The sequence below is a fragment of the Pavona decussata genome, unplaced genomic scaffold (assembly GCF_977016875.1).
Source record: "Pavona decussata unplaced genomic scaffold, jaPavDecu1.1 SCAFFOLD_38, whole genome shotgun sequence".
Taxonomy (NCBI): Eukaryota; Metazoa; Cnidaria; class Anthozoa; order Scleractinia; family Agariciidae; genus Pavona; species Pavona decussata.
Window position 1 is genome coordinate 2,975,001 of NW_028145460.1, and position 20,000 is coordinate 2,995,000.

At 39.1% G+C, this 20,000-nt stretch overlaps 3 protein-coding genes across 4 annotated transcripts in view; 1 reads left to right on the forward strand and 2 right to left on the reverse strand.

Moving 5' to 3' along the window:
- LOC146483617 (uncharacterized) overlaps nucleotides 1–20,000 on the forward strand; it is a 73,427-nt gene that overhangs the window by 39,806 nt on the left and 13,621 nt on the right. Inside the window, exon 13 of one of the 2 annotated variants that reach the window (XM_085105776.1) lies at nucleotides 19,328–20,000. This exon is cut by the window's right edge and continues 259 nt beyond it. The exons of the other annotated variant lie outside the window; for it this stretch is intronic. Coding sequence (XP_084961902.1) covers nucleotides 19,328–19,453 — 126 coding nt within the window. The 3' untranslated portion in view covers nucleotides 19,454–20,000. The remainder of the gene's footprint in view (nucleotides 1–19,327) is intronic. 2 annotated transcript variants of the gene reach the window in all.
- On the reverse strand, nucleotides 6,798–8,753 carry LOC146483620 (uncharacterized). Its single transcript, XM_085105543.1, has one exon. The coding sequence runs from the start codon at nucleotides 7,977–7,979 to the stop codon at nucleotides 6,798–6,800; it is 1,182 nt and encodes a 393-aa protein (XP_084961669.1). The 5' UTR covers nucleotides 7,980–8,753.
- Nucleotides 14,311–20,000, reverse strand: part of LOC146483621 (uncharacterized) — a 43,403-nt gene continuing 37,713 nt past the window's right edge. The window contains exon 2 of the mRNA XM_085105785.1: nucleotides 14,311–17,216. Coding sequence (XP_084961911.1) covers nucleotides 15,648–16,829 — 1,182 coding nt within the window. The 5' untranslated portion in view covers nucleotides 16,830–17,216 and the 3' untranslated portion in view covers nucleotides 14,311–15,647. The remainder of the gene's footprint in view (nucleotides 17,217–20,000) is intronic.

Below are 20,000 nucleotides of genomic sequence, written 5' to 3' on the forward strand. Positions count from 1 at the left end.
TCTTAATAATATTCACTTTGTGGTTGTTGTTCAACTATAAGCCTTAATTTAAAAGAGAAAGATTACCAGATCACTGGCAATCCCTGTTTAAAAACTATGGGTATTGCACAGAACCATTCATGTAAAATGCGCGGATCTGATGACCCGTTTTCATTACTCCCAATTTGCTATTCTTGATATTTTGTAGCAATTGTTATGGTGGGTACTTGGCTATGAAAAGTTCTGCTTATGTTTCCGTTTGTTGCTAAAATTTGCCCCGAAGAACGAAGCATACACAGATTGATATTACAGTATTTTGCTACTGACAGTAATCAAAAAGTCTTGTTACTTTTGCGATTTTTGCGATATTTGCGGACTTCTAGAAGCCCTACTTGACCGTTTGTTAAATTTGTCATTCTTGTTAATTTTTGCCATATTTGTTACTCAATCTTTTCACATAGCAAGAAAAAGTCTTGTTACTTTTGCGATTTATGCGAAATTTGCGGACTTCTAGAAGCCCTACTTGACCGTTTGTTAAATTTGTCATTCTTGTTAATTTTTGCCATATTTGTTACTCAATCTTTTCACATAGCAAGAAAAAGTCTTGTTACTTTTGCGATTTTTGCGAAAGTCGCGGACTTAGCGAAGCCCTACTTGACCATTTCCCTTTCTAAGTGTAGAATTTTTTTAAAAATTTGTCATTCTTGCTGTTTTCGCCATATTTGTTACTCAATCTTTTCACATAGCAAGAGAAAGTCTTGTTACTTTTGCGATTTATGCGAAATTTGCGGACTTCTAGAAGCCCTAATTGACCATTTCTTAAATTTGTCATTCTTGTTAATTTTTGCCATATTTGTTACTCAATCTTTTCACATAGCAAGAAAAAGTCTTGTTACTTTTGCGATTTTTGCGAAAGTCGCGGACTTCTCAAAGCCCTACTTGACCATTTCCCTTTCTAAGTGTAGAATTTTGTTCAATTTGTCATTCTTGCTGTTTTCGCCATATTTTTTACCCAATCGTTTCACATAGCAAGAAAAAGTCTTGTTATTTTTGCGAAAGTCACGGACTTCTCGAAGCCCTACTTGACCTTTTCATTTCTAAGTGTAGAATTTTGTTAAATTTGTTGTTCTTGCTATTTTTGCCACATTTGTTACTCAATCATTTCACATAGCAAGAAAAAGTCTTGTTACTTTTGCGATTTTTGCTATTTCTTCTATACTTTTCTAATAGCAGTTTTTTTTGCTAAAATTGCGAAAATAATTTGCTAGCAAGTTTTTGCTAACAAGATCGATCCTGGACATGCAAATCTGTGGAACCAAACATGTATGGACCACCTGAAGCATATTGGTGGTTTGCATGTGACGTCAAGGGGGCCATGTTGGTGTACAGGAACAATAAGATTTAACAACGATAAATGTATCAATTCATATGGTAAAGGTATTGACTTGCACTTGGAGAAGGGGCATCAAACCTAAACAACACTTATGTACAGTTTAGACATAAGTAAAGTCTAGCATTTCTGATGTCAGCGTTACACTACACATCATTTAACCTCTCTGTGATGGTTTATGCCAGGCAGTATCAGAGTGTTTTTACATAACCTTATTGGCCAGCATTAGACACTATTAACAAGTGACGAGTATTAATTTTCGAAAAAAACTCACAAGTGATACTCAAACAAGACAAATGCTATACTCCAACTTAGGTATCTCAGTATTCACTCCCCTTCCCCCCCCCCCTCCCCCAAAAAAGAAAAAATGTGGGGGAGGGGGAGAGCAACTAAGTAACACCTAAGAATTAAGCCCTTGTACGTTTTTCTGCTACTTGAGATTCTGCCAAAGTCAGTTGAATTTTGTAAGGCATCCTAGGATTGCTTGATGTTTTTTCCTAGCTTCTTTTGCAGGTTGTTAAACTGACTACTCATTATTATAAAATAACTAACATACTACGCGCGTTCTGATTGGTCAATAGAGTTGCCAAACCTATGTACTATTGTACCGGTAAACTCTCGCTGCTCTCCCGCTGGAGATTTCTCGATAATGCGACGAGCGCGACGAAAACTTTCCGAACTTCGACATATTGTCAGGCTTTGATGTGCTTTTGCCGCACAATAAAAATTCGGAGCCAAATTCTAAAAAGGAGAGCTTAAATACTGAGGCAGAAGAAGAAAGGTCGAGCAAAAAGAGAAGATTTGCCGATGTGGAAAACGAAGAACTTGACTCGATCGTCGAAAACGCACAAGCCAAAAAAACCAAGCAGGCAACACAGTGGGCAGTTTCCGTATTCACAGGTTGGTTTTAATTACATGAATAATCTTTTAGCGTGCCTTTTCACTGAAACTGTTATTTTATAAAATAAACGGCTCAAACAGTATTGATAAACAGTACAAAATTTGTAATTCATTGAAGGTTATGCCAAAGTCAAGTTGTTTACAAATAACTTGCAGCGTTTAAAACAATATAAAACCGACTTCAACCCGAGTACAAGGTATTTGATATTAACTGCTCAAATCACAATTCCTCTTTCTCTGTTCACCTAGAGTGGAGTAAACAAAAGGTTATTGGCGTAAGTCTGGCGGAAATGGCGGTCGAAGAGCTGGACAGGAATCTGAGGCAATTCTACGCCGAAGCAAGAAATAAAGAAGGCGAAAATTACAGCCGTGCGACTCTTCTGTCAATAAGAAATGGCATTGAGAGATATCTAAACACACCACCACACAGTTTAGGAATAAGGTTCACTCACGACCCACGTTTTGTCCTCTCAAACCAAATGCTTGACGCCAAAATTAAACAGCTTAAGCAAGAAGGCATGCAAAACACCATGCACAAACCAGCAATAGAAAAAGAAGACCTGGCCAAGCTCAAAACAAGTGAAGTTTTTTCACTCACCAAGCCGCTGTCCGCTTTTCATCAGTAACTGCTATCTGCTGATAAAAAGCATTCTTTCGCCAAGGCATTAACCTTTTTTAGCCACATTTTTGTGAGAGTTAGACAGTAATTTAACTTAAAAAACATTTTCATTCATTCGCTCAAACTGCGATGCGTCCGTCGGCGATTCAACAGGTTTATGCTCAAAATAGATCCCGATTTGTGATTGGTTCTCCCGCCTTACTGATGAATTTGAAGAGAATAAACAACTTGATCAAGTTACAAAATATAAAGGGCCGATTTCTAAGTGTTTTTGTCTAAGTAGTTATTTCATAAAAGCAATAGACCGCACTTTCTAGAAGTTTACCAGCGTAATAAAACCACTTGGGATGTTGGGAGTACACTCGAAAAGCTTGTAAATCACTCGCCTGCGGCTCGTGATTTACAAGCTTTCTCGTGTTCTCCCAACATCCCGCGTGGTTTTATTACGCTGGTAAACTTCTGGAAAGTGCGGTCTATTGCTTAAATAACACGTCTATGGGCATTTGCGCGGGATGAGTTGATGTGTGTTTAGCACTAAGTGCAGGTGGAATGTATCGTTCCTTCGTTATTGAGCTAATGAATTAGTTTGAGTCACAAAGATAGTGTGATGTTGTTTCGCATCCTTGTGTTAACGATAACGTATTAAATGACCAAACTGTCTCACGTTTTCTTTTCGGGGCCCAGTTGTTCAAAGCTCGATTAACGTGAACTTTGATTCGAATTTAATTGCTAATCAGTAGAAGATTTTCCCAAACGATTTTTGTCCCTTAAATTTGACTTGAAAATCTCGGTTAAGTTTTAATCGGGGATAAGGGCTTTCGAACAATCGGGCCCTGGTTATGTAATGTCAGTAGGTGTAAGATTACAAAGTGTCCTCGTTTCATAAAAACAGAAAGACAAACAGACAAAAAGCTTTCCTAAATAAAAACTTTGAGTAAAAATTGGCAATCAAGCCTTTAATGTTTTTTATGAAGTGGAGTTCCAGTAACGTTTAGGCATCAGTTCGACAAAAGTCTGCAACGCAGATGTTTTAAGCTTAAGCTTGACTTTCTTCTCTCCGCATCGCGAAACACATCTGGTCAGTCAAAACCTAATTTCTTCGCCGTGAACTGTCCAATTTCCACCATTTAAACTGTCGAGTATTTCTTAGAACTAATCCTTTCGATTTACCACTTCAAAAGAGTTTTAAATTTTCTTTCTGAAAAAACTGCTTATTTGAGTCTTAAGGGGGCAATTCACCTAAACGCCATTTTTCTGCCACTTGACATGGCTTTAATGGCAATTTCTCATTCACGTTTCAAGCAATCCAAAAACCCTATCATTATCCCGTGAATCTGTGTTGTGGGGTATTTTGTAAATTTTTGGGTGATTTGGGATATTTGGGAGGAGTAGTTTTTTTTAGAAGGATTGGTTAAATTAAGAGAAATAAGAAATATTGAAGATTAAGTGAAGTTTTAAAATTAGAATTTGTATTTAATAATTAATAGACGGATACCAAGTTAGTCCACTAACAACCCGGGGTGCTCTTGCGTGGGTATCAACTGTCTGTTGGTGTTCCAAAAATCATTTTCTTTCTTCTATCCCTTCTTAAAACCTCTTTAAATTTCATTCAAATTTAGGTAAATTGCCCCCTTAAACATGTAAACAATATGGCCGCTGACAGACGCTATCTTTGCAGCCCAGAGATCATGGGTATGCGACGTCACACTAGTAGAACGACTCCGTCCCCTCCCTCCTAACACACGCAGATAATGGATTCTGATTGGACCGTTCTTGTTGAGGACAATGACAACAATAGAGGACAAAAATATCCCATGTAGGAGAGAACAGGCTTTAATTCAGGTTCAATTAATTTATTTATTGCAACGTGTGACTACGAGGAAGAAAAAATGAAACGCCACCGAATTTTTGACGCGATCTGCCTTGAGGGCATCCCGCTTAAAAACTGAAAGAACTGAAAAAAATTACACCGAGAGAAACCAAGGCGACCTTACTGGAACGAACAGCTGTATAAACTGGTGCAGTTTCATCTTGGGCTATGTGTGCATTTGCATTTTTCAATCACTCAATGGAACAGAAAGGACAAAGATTGATTGAACAACTCAGCCTGGCAGTCAAAACTTCAGGGAATGCGCGGTTGATTTATTCACAAGAATACACGCCCAAAAGCTGCAAAAAAGAAAAGGAAATAGGATGCCCTAACTCAACTTTGACAACTTGTAAACTTGTTGTCTTTATGAAGTTCTCAAATGACTCAAGACATCGCTTATGCGAGTTTGGGGTAAGAAGGGGGAGCGGTCGCGCGCCTTGGTCAAACGGTTCGTTAAAGGGGCACTTGTTCGGATGAACATTTACATTGAGAAGTTTTGTATCTCCGCGCGCGCTGTGTTGCGCGTAGTATATTTAAATTCGCGTAAAAACTTGTAATGATCGCCCGACTTGAATAAGTTACAATGTATTGAGCAAGCTAACCTGTGGAGAAAGTAATGTTTTAGTATTATTGAGTTAACCTGTGACGAAGCAACGTTAAGCGTTTGTAATAATGAGCTACCCTGTGACGAATTAACGTTGGACTGACAGTTTAGATGTATGCGTTAAATGTGGAGTTACAGAAGTAAGTTTTCTTTTGTTTGTTTAATTTCTCGGCTTTTTATCCTGTTGTTGCATTTTAACGTTTGTAAGGCCGAGTGCCAACGACTTTTCTTTTTATTCAGATCGAATTAATGCCAATAAATACGATATCTCTACATTGGCGTGAGTTCTTTGTCTTCACGGAACAGCGTTGTCATGGCGATTTTGCTGTAAGTTGGCCAAAACTGCTCAAATATTTGACAAAGAATCTCTTCTTTAACGTGAAATCGCTGTTAGAGCTCCTGGAGGAAAATATGAAATGATTTCTCCGAGGAAGAGTAAACTATAATCATGATAGTTAAACGTTTCTCTGGTTAAAAATCACCCTCCATCAGAGGAAAGTGATAAGAATGTTTTACAAAGAGCGCGAACATATAAAGAGAAAAATGTAAATGTTTTGAGCTAATTGACTATTATGATAATATCACTATAATCAGTTTCTATCGATTTCTGGAAAATAGACAGAAGAAACCTGAAAGTTGCAATCCATTTCCATCCTAGCCATCCGCACTGCACACAAAAGTGGGATTATTGTTCACAAAACTGAACCATTATTTCAACGTTTTCATCGATACAAGTATGTTTTTTAACTATTCAAAGTGACACAGAAAAAAGATGACAAGATCTCGTTTGCTTTATATCATATCTTTTCTCTCACTATCCAAGGAAACAATTACTTTTGTATAAGCGCACTTACAGTTAGGTTTTAAGGTAAGTTTGTATAGATGTTGTTTTCCCTTAATTGAAAAGTTAAATTGCAAAATGCTATGAACCCAGTTTCGATGTTTCGAAGATCGAAACCGTACGACCATTATAATTTTAGAATTCAAAATCTTAAACAAATAGATCGAGGAAAAGTGAACAAATATTAAAACAAAAATGAACACAAGAAAGCGAATAGAATGTTAAGCTTGCAGCGAGGAGTGACTATATTGAAGTGAAGAAAGCTAACTATTGTCGCACTTTTTTAACTGAACAAGTTTTAGAATTTCTAGGAATAAGGGAAAATATATGTTTACATAGTTAGAAAATAATAAATTCTAGAACACCAAGAGAAAGAAATCATCTAAATTTTTAAGAGGAACAACCCATGATCTTTTCAAGCGAATTTTATTGCCAGAGACAATTAATCAGGACGGTTTAGTACACAGTGGTGGTAATGATTTGTAACAAAACTGTTGCATTTGTTTATACAAAAAAGCTTTGTTTTAGGATTTTGAAATGACACGAAATATCAGTAACACTTCCCCTATAAAAACAAATTTAACTCGTGTATCATTAGTTCCACTGTTTCTCATAAAGATAATCCGCAATGGGGACGCATTCACTGATACAGTTTTGCAAAGATTTCACGATGGGTTCCATCAAATGGTCTGGCTGTGTTTTGGCAATGATTTCGGGTGTATCCTCTCCCCAGTTCTGCAGCCTGGCACCCCAGTAATGGTTCAAACGTAGGTGATCCACTGGAAAATTTCGTGACGTCCCCGTTGCAAGAGCGTTATGGTGAACTATTGCTCTACTCACGTGCCCGGGTTTGTAAATTGGCTTTACAAGGGGGTTAGCGGGCCCATGTGTTCGCCGCCATATTCTGTCGATCAGCAAAGGGTGTTTGCTTCCATCAAGAGGTTTGCCAAGGAACAGAAAATTCTGCATGGTTAATTCTGCAGCGTGAGGTGTGCTTTCGCTAAAACGAGCAACCGTCCTCTGGGCAAACAATGGCTGCTGATCAGTGGGGCTGAACGGATATTCATCCATGTCGATAGCTGCTTGCCACAGAGTTTCATGACCAAATCTTTTGATGCAGTCCTGATACGCAGAATGCTGAGTGCCGTCGATAGAATAAGGAAAAGCCCTGTGACTCCAGTCTACGTAGGTTACAAATCCTTCGTCGATAAGAGGTTTGAGGGCTTTTGCTTGTGATTCGTTCTTCATCACGAAGGCATCGTAAACATAAACATGTTGGAATCCGGCATATCGTAGATAATAGAGCCACTGCCTCAATTCCCTGGTCGATAACTGCGCGAGATCTTTAACATAGATTCGCACAAGGAGCACGGCTGTTAAAAAGAAAGGTTTGGTCGAGTTTTCTCTCCTGTGGCACCAAGTTTGACAATTAGTGCTTTGGGATGGTTTGTCGGTGGCATTTGCATGGGTGAAGTCCGTAATGTTTGTTGGAGTCACGTTATCTGACTGTTTTGATCTCACAGACTGGACTAATGTCTTGTTCATTTGAACTTGTGCCGCCATCTTAGGTAAGACTCCAGACAAATCATTAGACTGATAAACAAACTTATTCCCCACAAGAGCAGAATCCATGTGGAATCTAAACGCATGGAAAACCAAAACTACAAATAGAGCTTGTAACAATATCACCAAACGCAGAAGCATTCTTCTCGATAATATCTTTCGACGACCACATAGCCTTGAAAGTAGGTTGGTGCAGCAAAATATTTTTTTCATGACTGATCTGAGTAACAAAAAAAAAGAAAACAGGACTCTAACTTATTGCTGCCGATAGGCAGCCTTCATATTCTTGAAGCCATCGAGAAATTTTGGTTCGACGGTTCGACCCATCGTTTGCATCAAGAAACAGCCAATCAGAAATCCTGTTTTATGGCGCAGCCAATTCTAGCCGATCAGCAGCTGACTTATAAGAAAAATTGACATGTGCTTGCTCAGCCGAAAATCGTGCTCGCTCAGCGGAAAATCGCATGTGCTCGCAGCAAGATGTAAATACAGTTGATCAGAGTCAAGGTTTCGCTGTTTACGGGTGAGTTTTTGCACTTTTTGCTGATCTATTATGATTACTTCTCTTCGAGGAAGCATTCATCAAGGTCATGAAGCTTTCAGTGAGCATTCTAGAGGCCGACAGTGTGCATTTATGTCACTTGCAGCTTTGCTTTTCAATCGATCGAATTCGGTCGATATTGACACAAGCAAATATCGATGACATCTTATGTCATGGAGATCGCCAAGTATTTGGTTTATTTCCACGTTGCGCTAGATAGACAAAAGAAAGTGTCACTAATCGTTCTAAGAATAAGTTAAAAAGCCGTTATTATTACATGCTGCGTTAGACAGTGTTATTCGTTTAATACACCTTCCGTTTTCGTTAACCAATATATTTCTTTTCCACTTTTAGCAATTGCTATGAGCATAATCCCAACAAAAGCCTTAGGAACTCCAATAGTTACTTGTTAATAGTATACTCAAAGAACATACATGTAACCATGTTATTTTGCAAATAAAATAAGTTAAATTTTTGTTGAAATTCTCATATTCGTATTTGCATTCAAAAACACCTGAAACCGCAGGGAGTAGGGAATCATCGAGTTTGGATTCGAGGGCGAGTTTGAGTTCGACTTCGAGTTAGACTTCGAGTTGGACTTCATGAAAAATCAAATCGATAATATCGATTTGACATACGAAAGCAATTTATCGATTTTCACCGATTTCCGTTATCAGTCGGTAAAAATCATCCGTAAAAATCGCTTACGCCTCTTTCTACCCTTTGGGCGACGATCGTTTTCTCACAGGGGACCACCGCCGCTTGTATTATTTCAACAGACGCGTAATAATCAGACGCTTTATTCAATCACGTTGTATCAGGCGAACCGCCGAGCTTCTCTATGTATAGCCCCCACAAAATGCATGTGAGTCACTCGCACGTGTGAAGTTTCGAACTGGTGGGAGCTATTGAAAGTGTATGGATGCGAAAACAAACCCACGATTACTAGCCACGCAGAAAATTCAAAATTATAAATGCACGGAAAAGACAACTAACCGCCAGGCTATATCTCTTTCGGGTAATTAAAAATCTGACCTACTGTAGTTTAATACTAAGCCACTCGACTGTCTAAGCATATAAAGGTACGGCCAGTTAAATCCAACGACGAAACGTTATTTGTTTATTCAGTATCTCCCAAAAGACTGTTTAGATCGATGATGAAACGAAGACAACACTTACATTGTATCGCCATACAAGAGAGAAAATCAATGGAACTAAAACTCACTGAAATCGCGCTCAATCGTTCCAAAAACCACGTAGGGGAGAAAGGACAACAGACAAGGGAGTTCAGGTAGTGATACTTGTATTGAAAATTCGTTGGTATTTTTAAATTGAACAGATCGAAACTGTTTTTTTTTTTGTTGTACACCATTTTCTTTTTCGTATAGACCATGCTTAGTATCTACATTTTTCGAAAAAAAAAATCGTATACTTGTGCTATCCTTCGTTTGGGGAAGAAAGGGGGGGGGGGAGGGGGGGGGGTCCGATTTCATTTGAGAGTCCTCCCAGAGCGCGCTCTCGAAAATAACGAAATATTTTGCGTTTGTATTTTTATATTAGTAAAAAAATAACGAAATATTTTGCTTTTTGTATTTTTATAGTCGTACTACTCCGATTCCAACTCGAACTTCAACTCGAAGTCTAACTCGAACTCCAACTCGAACTCGAACTCGAATCCAAACTCGATGATTCGGGATTACCCTTCTCAATGAGAACTGCTAGTACTCTAAACTGATAGGCGCTACACTACAGAGAGAGTCCATGTGAGGACCATGCACGCGAGTCTACAGTGCACGTCGCTAATTTCCCTGATATTTGGCACAATTATGTAGTTTCACTAGTGCGTTAACCATATGCAACAGTTTTGTTCAATTGTCTATTGTTGTGCAGAAATGTCAATCAAAATGTCAGAAGATGAGAAGTGCTAAGATTTGACGCTAAATATGCACTGTTTGATCACCTGGTACAATCGTAATATGCCAAAGGATAAAATGACATTTCAATGAACGATACCTCTGACCTTAAAGAAAAAAAAAAGTGTTGAGTCAACTATTGCTATTTATTTCGTTTGGCTATGTACTTGATTTCGTGGGTGACAAATTACTCCTTAATTTTGTTAATATCATGGGTAACAAATTACTCCTTAATTTTGGCGCGAAATTTCAGCGTTAATTTACAATTTCATATGTGAAATTTTAAAATTGCTATGGTAACGTTTCCTGTATCTCAGTGCTAAGATGGCGTCCAGGTTTAAAGACGTTACGAATGAAAGAAGTTAAGGCATTAAATGAGGCTGCAGAAAACCTAAATACGCGAAAGAGCACAATTAACTGGGTGAAGGTTTTTGAGAACTGGTGTGATGAAAATGGCCTTGGGAAAAACCCTGAGACGGTTCGTCCTGAGCAGTTGGATAAAGTACTCGAGCGGTTTTTTGCCTGCGTGTATAAACAAGACGAAACCGACCACGATTGTGAGCGTAATTTGTCACCCATGATATTAAAAGGTAATCAAATGGTATACTCGTGAAGTTAGCAAATAATTTCACTTGCGTTCTGTTAAAATTCTAATAATTTCCCTCGCTTGGCTCCAGAAATTTATTAGAATTTTGACAAAACGCGCGTAAAATTATTCCCTAATTTTACTCGTCACCATTTGATTACATATAAAAAAGTTCTTATTTTTTTGTAATTCAGTGAGCCTGAAAAAGGTCTTAAGATGTTCTTAAGAACCTTGTTGTAGTACTCAAATAAATCTATGTGGATGTGACCAAGACTATCAAAGAGCAATATGCGCCCTAACGTGGGTTAGTCGGACTTTATGGACTGAAGTTTAAGACTATTTAAGAGTCGCCGTCTGTGATTTTCAACTACTGTGTTTTGGGTGAGAAATTTAAAATCCCTCAAAATTTCTCAGAAGAAAGGACTAGATAAGTAATTCACATTCATGTAACTTTCAGGTCAATCCAAGAAGGACAAATATTTCGGTTTTTCAGCTCTCAGAAGGCACTCAGAGTTACTCGGGGATCATTTTACTACACATCGGTAACACCTGGGTTTGGATATGAAACGTAACTAAAACTAAGCGACAAGTTGGTACTCGAAATCAGAAGACATTTGTGATTAATTCAGGACGGTTATTTTCAATTTTTATAAAAAGCTAAATATTTTACCGATTTTTTAACTTTTCTCTTTTGTAAGCCATTTCGGCAGGTACAAAAATCGGCTAAATTCAAATGATTATATCGCCAATGGTACATTACAAGACTTCATAAAAGTACACCCCAGTTAAAGAGCAACGTCTTCCCTTCAAATATATGCAATAAAATTTTGGGTCCAACGTAACTGCGAAATTTGACAGTTGAAATTACAAAGTGCGCTTTTGTAAACAAACGCTAAGGGCCAGTTATTTAAACAGTCTAACTTATGCAGTGGCTTAAGACAATCAGTGGGCCTCCAAATCTGCTTGCAAGTGGTTTATTTTAAGTAGGTAAATAGTTTTCTAGTCTGGGATGCAAGCCTTCTTGTCACCCTCGGCGGTAGACAATGTTTAGACATGATTGTTGGCAAAATTGAAAATGACTTAGAACGTGGTTTTGTTAAACACCGTCTAAACTGTCTTTTAATAACTGACCCTAAATCGTTTATTAGTTCAACAAAGACGAGTCAGTGACATGCGAAGGACAAACATTACAACATCCACTTACGTGCTGAAAATACTCTGACCTGGAGAAAAAGGAATGCTTTCAGTTACCTTCCGAGTGGGATGGCGGAATGAACACATATTTTCGCGGAATTTGTGGCAAAGTTTTATATACGGTCTTCGACAGAGAAGCCAAACTTTGACAATTCTTCGACTGTAACTCCCGCTGTTCATCACGGAAAAACTGAATGTTTTACGATATTCGAAAGATCCAACGACTCTCGAGATCCTTACAACAACTGAGGCCGTCAAGCTAATGCTCCCTTTCCGGCAATAAAAGTACCTTTTCTGTATGTTGCGCTTGAAGTAGCAAGAGATCTGGCAAGGCGAAAGGGATTGCGTTACATACACATTATTGTGGTCCCCAGATCATTCGGGTCGCGAAGACGTGGGTGCCGGGCCGAGCCGCGCAAATGATTATCTGATATCAGTTTTAAAGAAAACGTTTTTCATATCAACCGATATCAAAGGAGAGGATATCAGACACAGACTCCTTAGCTAAACAAGAAAGCAATCAAGCGCCTACTGCAGAAACTGAACATTCTATACTTCCCTTAACCTGCTGTAATGTATCAGTCATTTCCAGTCTGGGTGCAGTCTTCTTCAGCTGGATTTTACTGACTTTATTGGCAGCACTACCTTGCTTGTTTGCTTTACAAGAAACTGGCAGCACATGTAGCAAGTTTCGTGGAAGGGGGTCTGAGTAATGACAAACATTCTGAAACAGCTTTGTTGCCTAATGACAGCCTACTGTAGTAGAGATTTTCTAGTTCCGGTTCCTTCGTTCCGCCAACAAGTTGTCCACATCTCTCTACGTAATGTCCACGAAAGGAAGTAAAGTAAAACTCGAAGTTATGCAAGACGTGAAAATACATCAAATGCTAACTGTAGTATACCGTTTTGTTACAAGTGTTATGCAAAGATTTTGCAATCATTTTTTCTGAAGCTACAGCTGCACTCATGCACAAGACACCTTAGCAACTCTATGTGCCTTACGTGCCGTTGAGAAATGGGTGACATCTAAATCAAAGTAGTCACACATTTTGCAGAGCATGGCGATGCTAAGCTTCTTGAATCCATTCGATGCGTTTAAGTTACAGAGGTTAAATGATTCAAAAGTGACTGGATGGGATAACAGACACTGGCCAAGAATAGCTCATGGCGAGTTGGTGAATACGCAGTTTTGTCCTCAGCGGCAATAATGTCTTCTTCAGGGGTCTCTTCTTGGCTGTTCTTTAGTTTAGCAGGGCTGCTAAACTAAAGAACAGCGGCTCCGCTCTGGAAAAATAAGATTGGACTTGTTAATGAGTGAGAAAATCGTCTACTGTAAACCTTCTATTTCCGCCTTTGTCCTTAGCAAACCTCATGTCACATGCCACGGCTGCTGCATCGAGCTTATGGCCTGTTTCCCGACCAATGGAAAACTTTTCATCAAGGTAGCATTTTTGCTTTTCAGTGAAACGTTTAGTCTTCTTTATCGTGCCCAGCCTTGTGTTTGAATCTCTTCAGCAGGGCCTGGAAGCGTGGATCTTACCACTAGCTGGTTGAATATCAGAACTATAGAGAAGTTTGTCTCTGTTGGCGATTCTGGCCTTGTCGAATAAGTTCTTCCTTTCGAGGACAATATCACATTTACCGTACTGTAAATGGTTCTCTAAAGAGCTGTAACGCTGGAAAAGTTTTACATATCCGTCAACCGGGCAAGTGAAGAGCTTTGTTGGTTGATTGTCTTCATTTTGGGAATCGTTGTTCTTCTCTAATTCTGCTGACGTGGAGCTTTCCTTAACCTCGGGTATTGACAGCTGCTAACAGAGATATAAAATGATCCCTGAGTGCCTTGCGAGAGCTTGAAAACCAAATTATTTGTCCTACAGCTAAAATGTTTATTTGATTGACCTGAAAGTTACATGAATGTAAATTACTTACCTAGTCATTTGTTTTGAGACAGTTTGAGGAATTTTATTCTTTCTCACCCAAAACACATTAGTTGAAAATTACAGACGGCCACTCTTAACAGTTCCACCAAGTGGCTCTTTTCTGTTAAATAGTAAATAACAATAACAACTAACTAGTATACCTGAATGGCAGTGAATGCTGCCGTGGGAGGGAGGCGAGTTAAGAACTTTTGCATTGAGCATAGGGAGGGAAGTTTTAAAATGGCCCATTGTTCCTATGCAAACCAAGAAAACTCAGTAAGGACAAATAACGTGTGTAACAACTCAAAGTGTATTTAATGGCACGTTGAAAGTCGCGTAAAGAAAAATCTGAAATGAAATAAAATGTTGGTATGTCGAGCCTGTCATTTGAACACGATTAATATCCAGAAAAACATTTGAAATGTCATTCAAATATTCAAGAGTCTAAGCTCAGCTGAAATGCAGTTTTGTCCTGCTGAAAAAAAAAGTTGTAATCAGAGACGATATGGAAGATTGCATGATTGGAAATACACTATCTCTGTGATTTCGGCACGGCTGCCAGCGTTATTTGGTCTGTCAAAAAGTTCTGATTTTCTACAAATGCAGGCCTTACATACATTCTTTGCTTTTCTCGTAAGGTAGTCTTCAAATTATAGTGTCGTCTGAGTGCCTAACTTTTGTACCAAAACATCATCATGTTAGACTCCTGGCACTTTAACGGCGTATCCTGACCTATCTTGGGTCATCCAGAAACTACAAAAACGAACCACTCATCACTCATGTTACTACAGAACTGTTCGAATTAGGCCACAATAATTACATGCTTCTTGAGTGATTCGAAATTGACAGGTTGTGCGACTTGTTAGCCACCACTTTAATCAAGGAACTGAAGGCAAACATGGCACAATTGGAATTCGAGATTGAATAAAAAAAAAATTGGAATAATCTGAATAATCAACCCGGGTAATCAATGTCAACAACACAAGTTTCAAGACTTTGCCTTCATTTATCCTTACCTGTAGGATATACGGTAATACCTGCTCAAATATTTGACAAAGAATCTCTTCTTTAACGTGAAATCGCTGTTAGAGCACCTGGAGGAAAATATGAAATGATTTCTCCGAGGAAGAGTAAACTATAATCATAATAGTTAAAACGTTTCTCTGGTTAAAAAATATGTATATGTATAAAATACAATCAACTGTTTTAAAACCCAAAACTTCAGCCTTCATCAGCGGAAAGTGATAAGAATGTTTTACAAAGAGCGCGAACATATAAAGAGAAAAATCCAAATGTTTTGAGCTAATTGACCATTATGATAATATCACTATAATCAGTTTCTATCGATTTCTGGAAAATAGACAGGAGAAACCTGAAAGTTGCAATCCATCTCCATATCTAGCCATTCGCAGACAAAAAGTGGGAAGTGAACCATTATTTCAACGTTTCCATCGATACAAATATGTTTTTTAACTATTCAAAGTGACACAAGAAAAAGGGGACAAGATCTCTTGTTTACTTTAGATCATGTTTTCTCTCACCATCCAAGGAAACAATTAGTTTTTTAGTTTTGTATAAGCGGACTTACAGTTCGGTTTAAAGGTAAGTTTCTATGGGTGTGGTGCCCCTTAATTGAAAAGTTAAATTGCAAAATACTATGAACTAAGTTTCGATGTATCAGTAACACTTGTCTTCCCCTTAAAAACAAATTTAACTCGTGTATCATTAGTTCCACTGTTTCTCGTAAAGAAAATCCGCACTGGGGACGCATTCACTGATACAGTTTTGCAAAGTTTTCACGATGGGTTCCATCAAATGGTCTGGCTGTGTTTTGGCAATGATTTCGGGTGTATCCTCTCCCCAGTTCTGCAGCCTGGCACCCCAGTAATGGTTCAAACGTAGGTGATCCACTGGAAAATTTCGTGACATCCCCCTTGCAAGAGCGTTATGATGAACTTTTGCTCTACTCACGTGCCCGGGTTTGTAAATTGGCTTTACAAGGGGGTTAGCGGGCCCATGTGTTCGCCGCCATATTCTGTCGATTAGCAAAGGGTGTTTGCTTCCATCAAGAGGTTTGCCAAGGAACAGAAAATTCTCCATGGTTAATTCTGAAGCGTGAGGTGTGCTTTCGCTAACACGAGCTACCGCCCTCTCGGCAAACAATGGCTGCTGATCTTTGGGGCTGAATGGGTATTCATCTATGTCGATAGCTGCTTGCCACAGAGTTTCCTTGCCAAATCTGTTAATGCAGTCCTGATACGCAGAATGCTGAGTGCCGTCGATAGAATAAGGAAAAGCCCTGTGACTCCAGTCTACGTAGGTTACAAATCCTTCGTCGATAAGAGGTTTGAGGGCTTTCGCTTGTGATTCGTTCTTCATCACAAAGGCATCGTAAACATAAACATGTTGGAATCCTGCATATCGTAGATAATAGAGCCACTGCCTCAATTCTCTGGTCGATAACTGCGCGAGATCTTTAACATAGATTCGCACAAGGAGCACGGCTGTTAAAAAGAAAGGTTTGGTCGAGTTTTTTCTCCTGTGGCACCAAAATTGACAATTAGTGTTTTGGGATGGTTTGTCGGTAGCATTTGTATGGGTGAAGTCCGTAATGTTTGTTGGAGTCACGACATCTGACTTGTTTGATCTCACAGACTGGACTAATGTCTTGCTCATTTGAACTTGTGCCGCCATCTCGGGTAAGACTCCGGACAAAAGATTAGACTGATGGACAAACTTATTCCCCACAACATCAGAATCCATGTGGAATCTAAACGTATGAAAGACCAAAACTGCAAATAGAGCTTGTAACAGTATCACCAAACGCAGAAGCATTCTTGTCGATAATATCTTTCGACGACCGCATAGCCTTGAAAGTAGGTTGGTGCAGCAAAAAATATTTTTCATGACTGATCTGAGTGAATGAAGTAAACTGCTCTAACTTATACTCTAAATTGATAGGCTCAACACTTAAATAAACAGGATAAGAGTACTGATATTGCGCAGTGGAACAATCTCCCACCAGAAATTATAACATCTACTTCGCCATGTTCATTTAGGCAATCTTCGTGTGATCTTACATACTAGTAATTTTAAGTGATTGTTTTATTCATTAAATGTAAATATGTGAAACATATATTTGATCTGCGGATGAAAGGTCGAATAGAAGAAAGATCCTCGCAGTTGCCACGCAACTTAAGCAGTTGCGAAAAGAAAGCCTGAAAAAAATTCAGGCTTGAACGGGATTCGAACCCATGGCCTCTGCGATGCCGGTGCAGTGCTCTACCAACTGAGCTATCAAGCCAACTGGAAGCTGGTCATATTGTGAGTTCGCAATGTACCCGTGAAGGATGAATAAATAGATGTAAATATATGAAACATATATTTGAACTGCGGATGAAAGATCGAATAGAAGAAAGATCATCGCAGTTACTACGCAACTTAAGCAGTTGCGAAAAGAAGGCCTGAAAAAAAAAAAAAAAATCAGACTTGAACGGGATTCGAACCCATGACTTCTGCAATGTCGGTGCAGTGCTCTAGCAACTGAGCTACAGTGGAACCTCGATTTAACAAAGTCGCTGGGGACCGGCCAAATTTGTTCGTTAAATCGAGGGTTCGTTATATCGAAAACCTCGATATAACGAACTTGAAGGGAAACGACCAAACTGTTCGTTATATCGAGGTCATAGTTAATGATTGATTTGTAACACAGGTGACTTCTGTCAACCAGAAGTGGAAGTGACTGGCAAACGGAGAAACAAGGGCATTGGACTAGAAATTCCGGCTACGTATTCGTTTTATCACAAGAAGCCTTCGAAAGTGAAGAAGTTAATAGAACTAATAAGAGACAAAGAAGATAGAGCAGAAGTTAATTGATGTCGATATAGTATAGTGCCAATGTCTATGACATATGATAAGCCGTTGACTGAAAGGTTGCTGTCTCTTTACCATTCTTTACCATAAGGATTAAAGGATTTGCTGACTGTTGATCTGTTCAGCGTTTAACTTCTGTCGCGTGTTGACATTGTAATTCGTTATATCGAGGTAGATTTTACATTTGGGCTTCCGGATTATGTTCGTTATATCGAAGAATTCGTTATATCGAGGCTCTATTCCACACACTATACTGTAACTTTAGCTGGGACATAGATTATCGTTCGTTATATCGAGGACTTCGTTTAATAGAGGTTCGTTAAATCGAGGTTCCACTGTATCTATTTGATCTTTCACCCGCAGTTCAAAATATGTTTCATATATTTACAGTAGCGTTATTGTAAACAAAGCCGAACCATTATTTTAGAGCGGTTTTCAATTGAGTGCCGAAAGTAATTTGGCGTTTGCTTTGGTTTTGCATGGCTACGTTCTGTGACTGGTTAACAAAACTCGCGCCACTTTCTCAACCAATGGGAATCTAAACCAAAACCAATCATATTTTCGCCGCACGCGTTTCCCCGCGCTTGGCACCAGTTGTATGTACTTGCTTCGAATTCTGATTGGCTCGTTGTGTTGTTTACATCTTTTGCGATTGGCCAGTGTAATCACTTTGGTTTAAGTGTTGCGACACTCAATTTGAAAGCGCTCTAACGTTTACATCCATATAAATATGTTTCAGTCTGGTTATTCAAAATGACACTAAAATTGGGTGACACTGCTCCTTTGTGTGTTTTCTTAATATTTCGCGCGTCGCCTTTGATTTTATTCGATGCTCAATCAAGCTAATGTCAGAGAAAATCAATGACGATCCAATTTTCTTCCGCTAACAAAGAAAGAACTTGCAGTCAAAGATTGTGGTCTTATTCTAAAGAAGAAAAATAGTTGGTAGATGAAACAATTCCATCTCACAGTGCTGTTTTCACTGCTGGTCTCCGAAGGAAACGATCAGAAAGCGCTAAACAATTCGAGCAAGTGAAAGCTTCGTTTGCACCGTTGAAAAGCTCGTCCTCTTGCCGTTAAGAAAGGATTGCTAGCAGTCTCGTCGGCGCAATTTAACCGGCGTAAATGTTAGTGGGAAATCTTCCCTAGAATGATAATTTCTTGCGGAAGAGTTTGCTCTGCCGAACCGTAGCCAGACTTTTTGGACAGACGAGGCAAGTGTTTCAAGCGCCGATAGCGTTGATTTATTGCTTACTTGTTTGCGTTTAGGCGGCGTTAAAGTAAACAATATTGTTATGAACAAGATGAAGGCAGATGAAAGATCAAAGCTAGATTTGTTTGCCAGTACAAAAATCTGTGAGACACTCTTACCATACCAAATTTTGAAAGTTTAGAAACGACCTCAACCGTATTGTTAATGAGTGTGAGAAAGATGTTTGAAGGCGGTAGTGGAGCTGTAATGTTAAGATCTACCCTGGGGAGTCTTTTATTGAATTAATTGGAACTGTTCTCTGGGCTCTTTTCTTTTTCAGCACTCCGAAAGTATGGAGGAAGACGACACCGAAACCCTGGAAAAAAAACTCCGAGAGAAAGCCCTACAGTCCATGCAAAGACACAACAAATCCCCTGAAGATGCAGCAGAACAAGACGACGATTGATTGAATTGCAAGACGCACTAACAATCAAACTTATGTTCAGGCCAAAAAACAGAAAATTCCATTAGGCAAGCAGTGCGCCTTACCCGTACACGTGTGTCCCTTTCCGAGTTTCCTACAGGGATAGTGCGACGGTGCATTGAGTAGTGAAATAAGTTTAGTTCTGATTTTTGTATATTTATCCCAACCTGCTCGCTTTGGTACTCGCCCCCAGTCTGTTGTCTCGTTAGAAGAAAAGAGAGAGGACTGGATACAAGTCAGGGAAGAAGATGATTTCCCAGAAGTCCTCTGAGGAGTACATGAGATTGACCGATTCAGATTTTGTTTAATGATTCCGACGTGCTACCCAAACCTGGAAAGGTTGCAATCAGGAAGGTATTTTTGCCTTAGCTTCTCAGACGTCACTTTTCAAGGGAACCTTTGGATTCCAAGGCACTCGTTATTTGGCTCGCCACGCAGCGCTTCTCCCTTTCCAGTGTTGCTGTGATTGTCACGCTAACCTTCCTCGTGACCACCCAAGTAACGGTTTCTTCGAGACAAGGGAATATAC

Bases quoted from the DNA above. Each gene is read 5' to 3' on its own strand.
- LOC146483620 (XM_085105543.1), bottom strand. From the start codon at position 7,979: ATGAAAAAAATATTTTGCTGCACCAACCTACTTTCAAGGCTATGTGGT.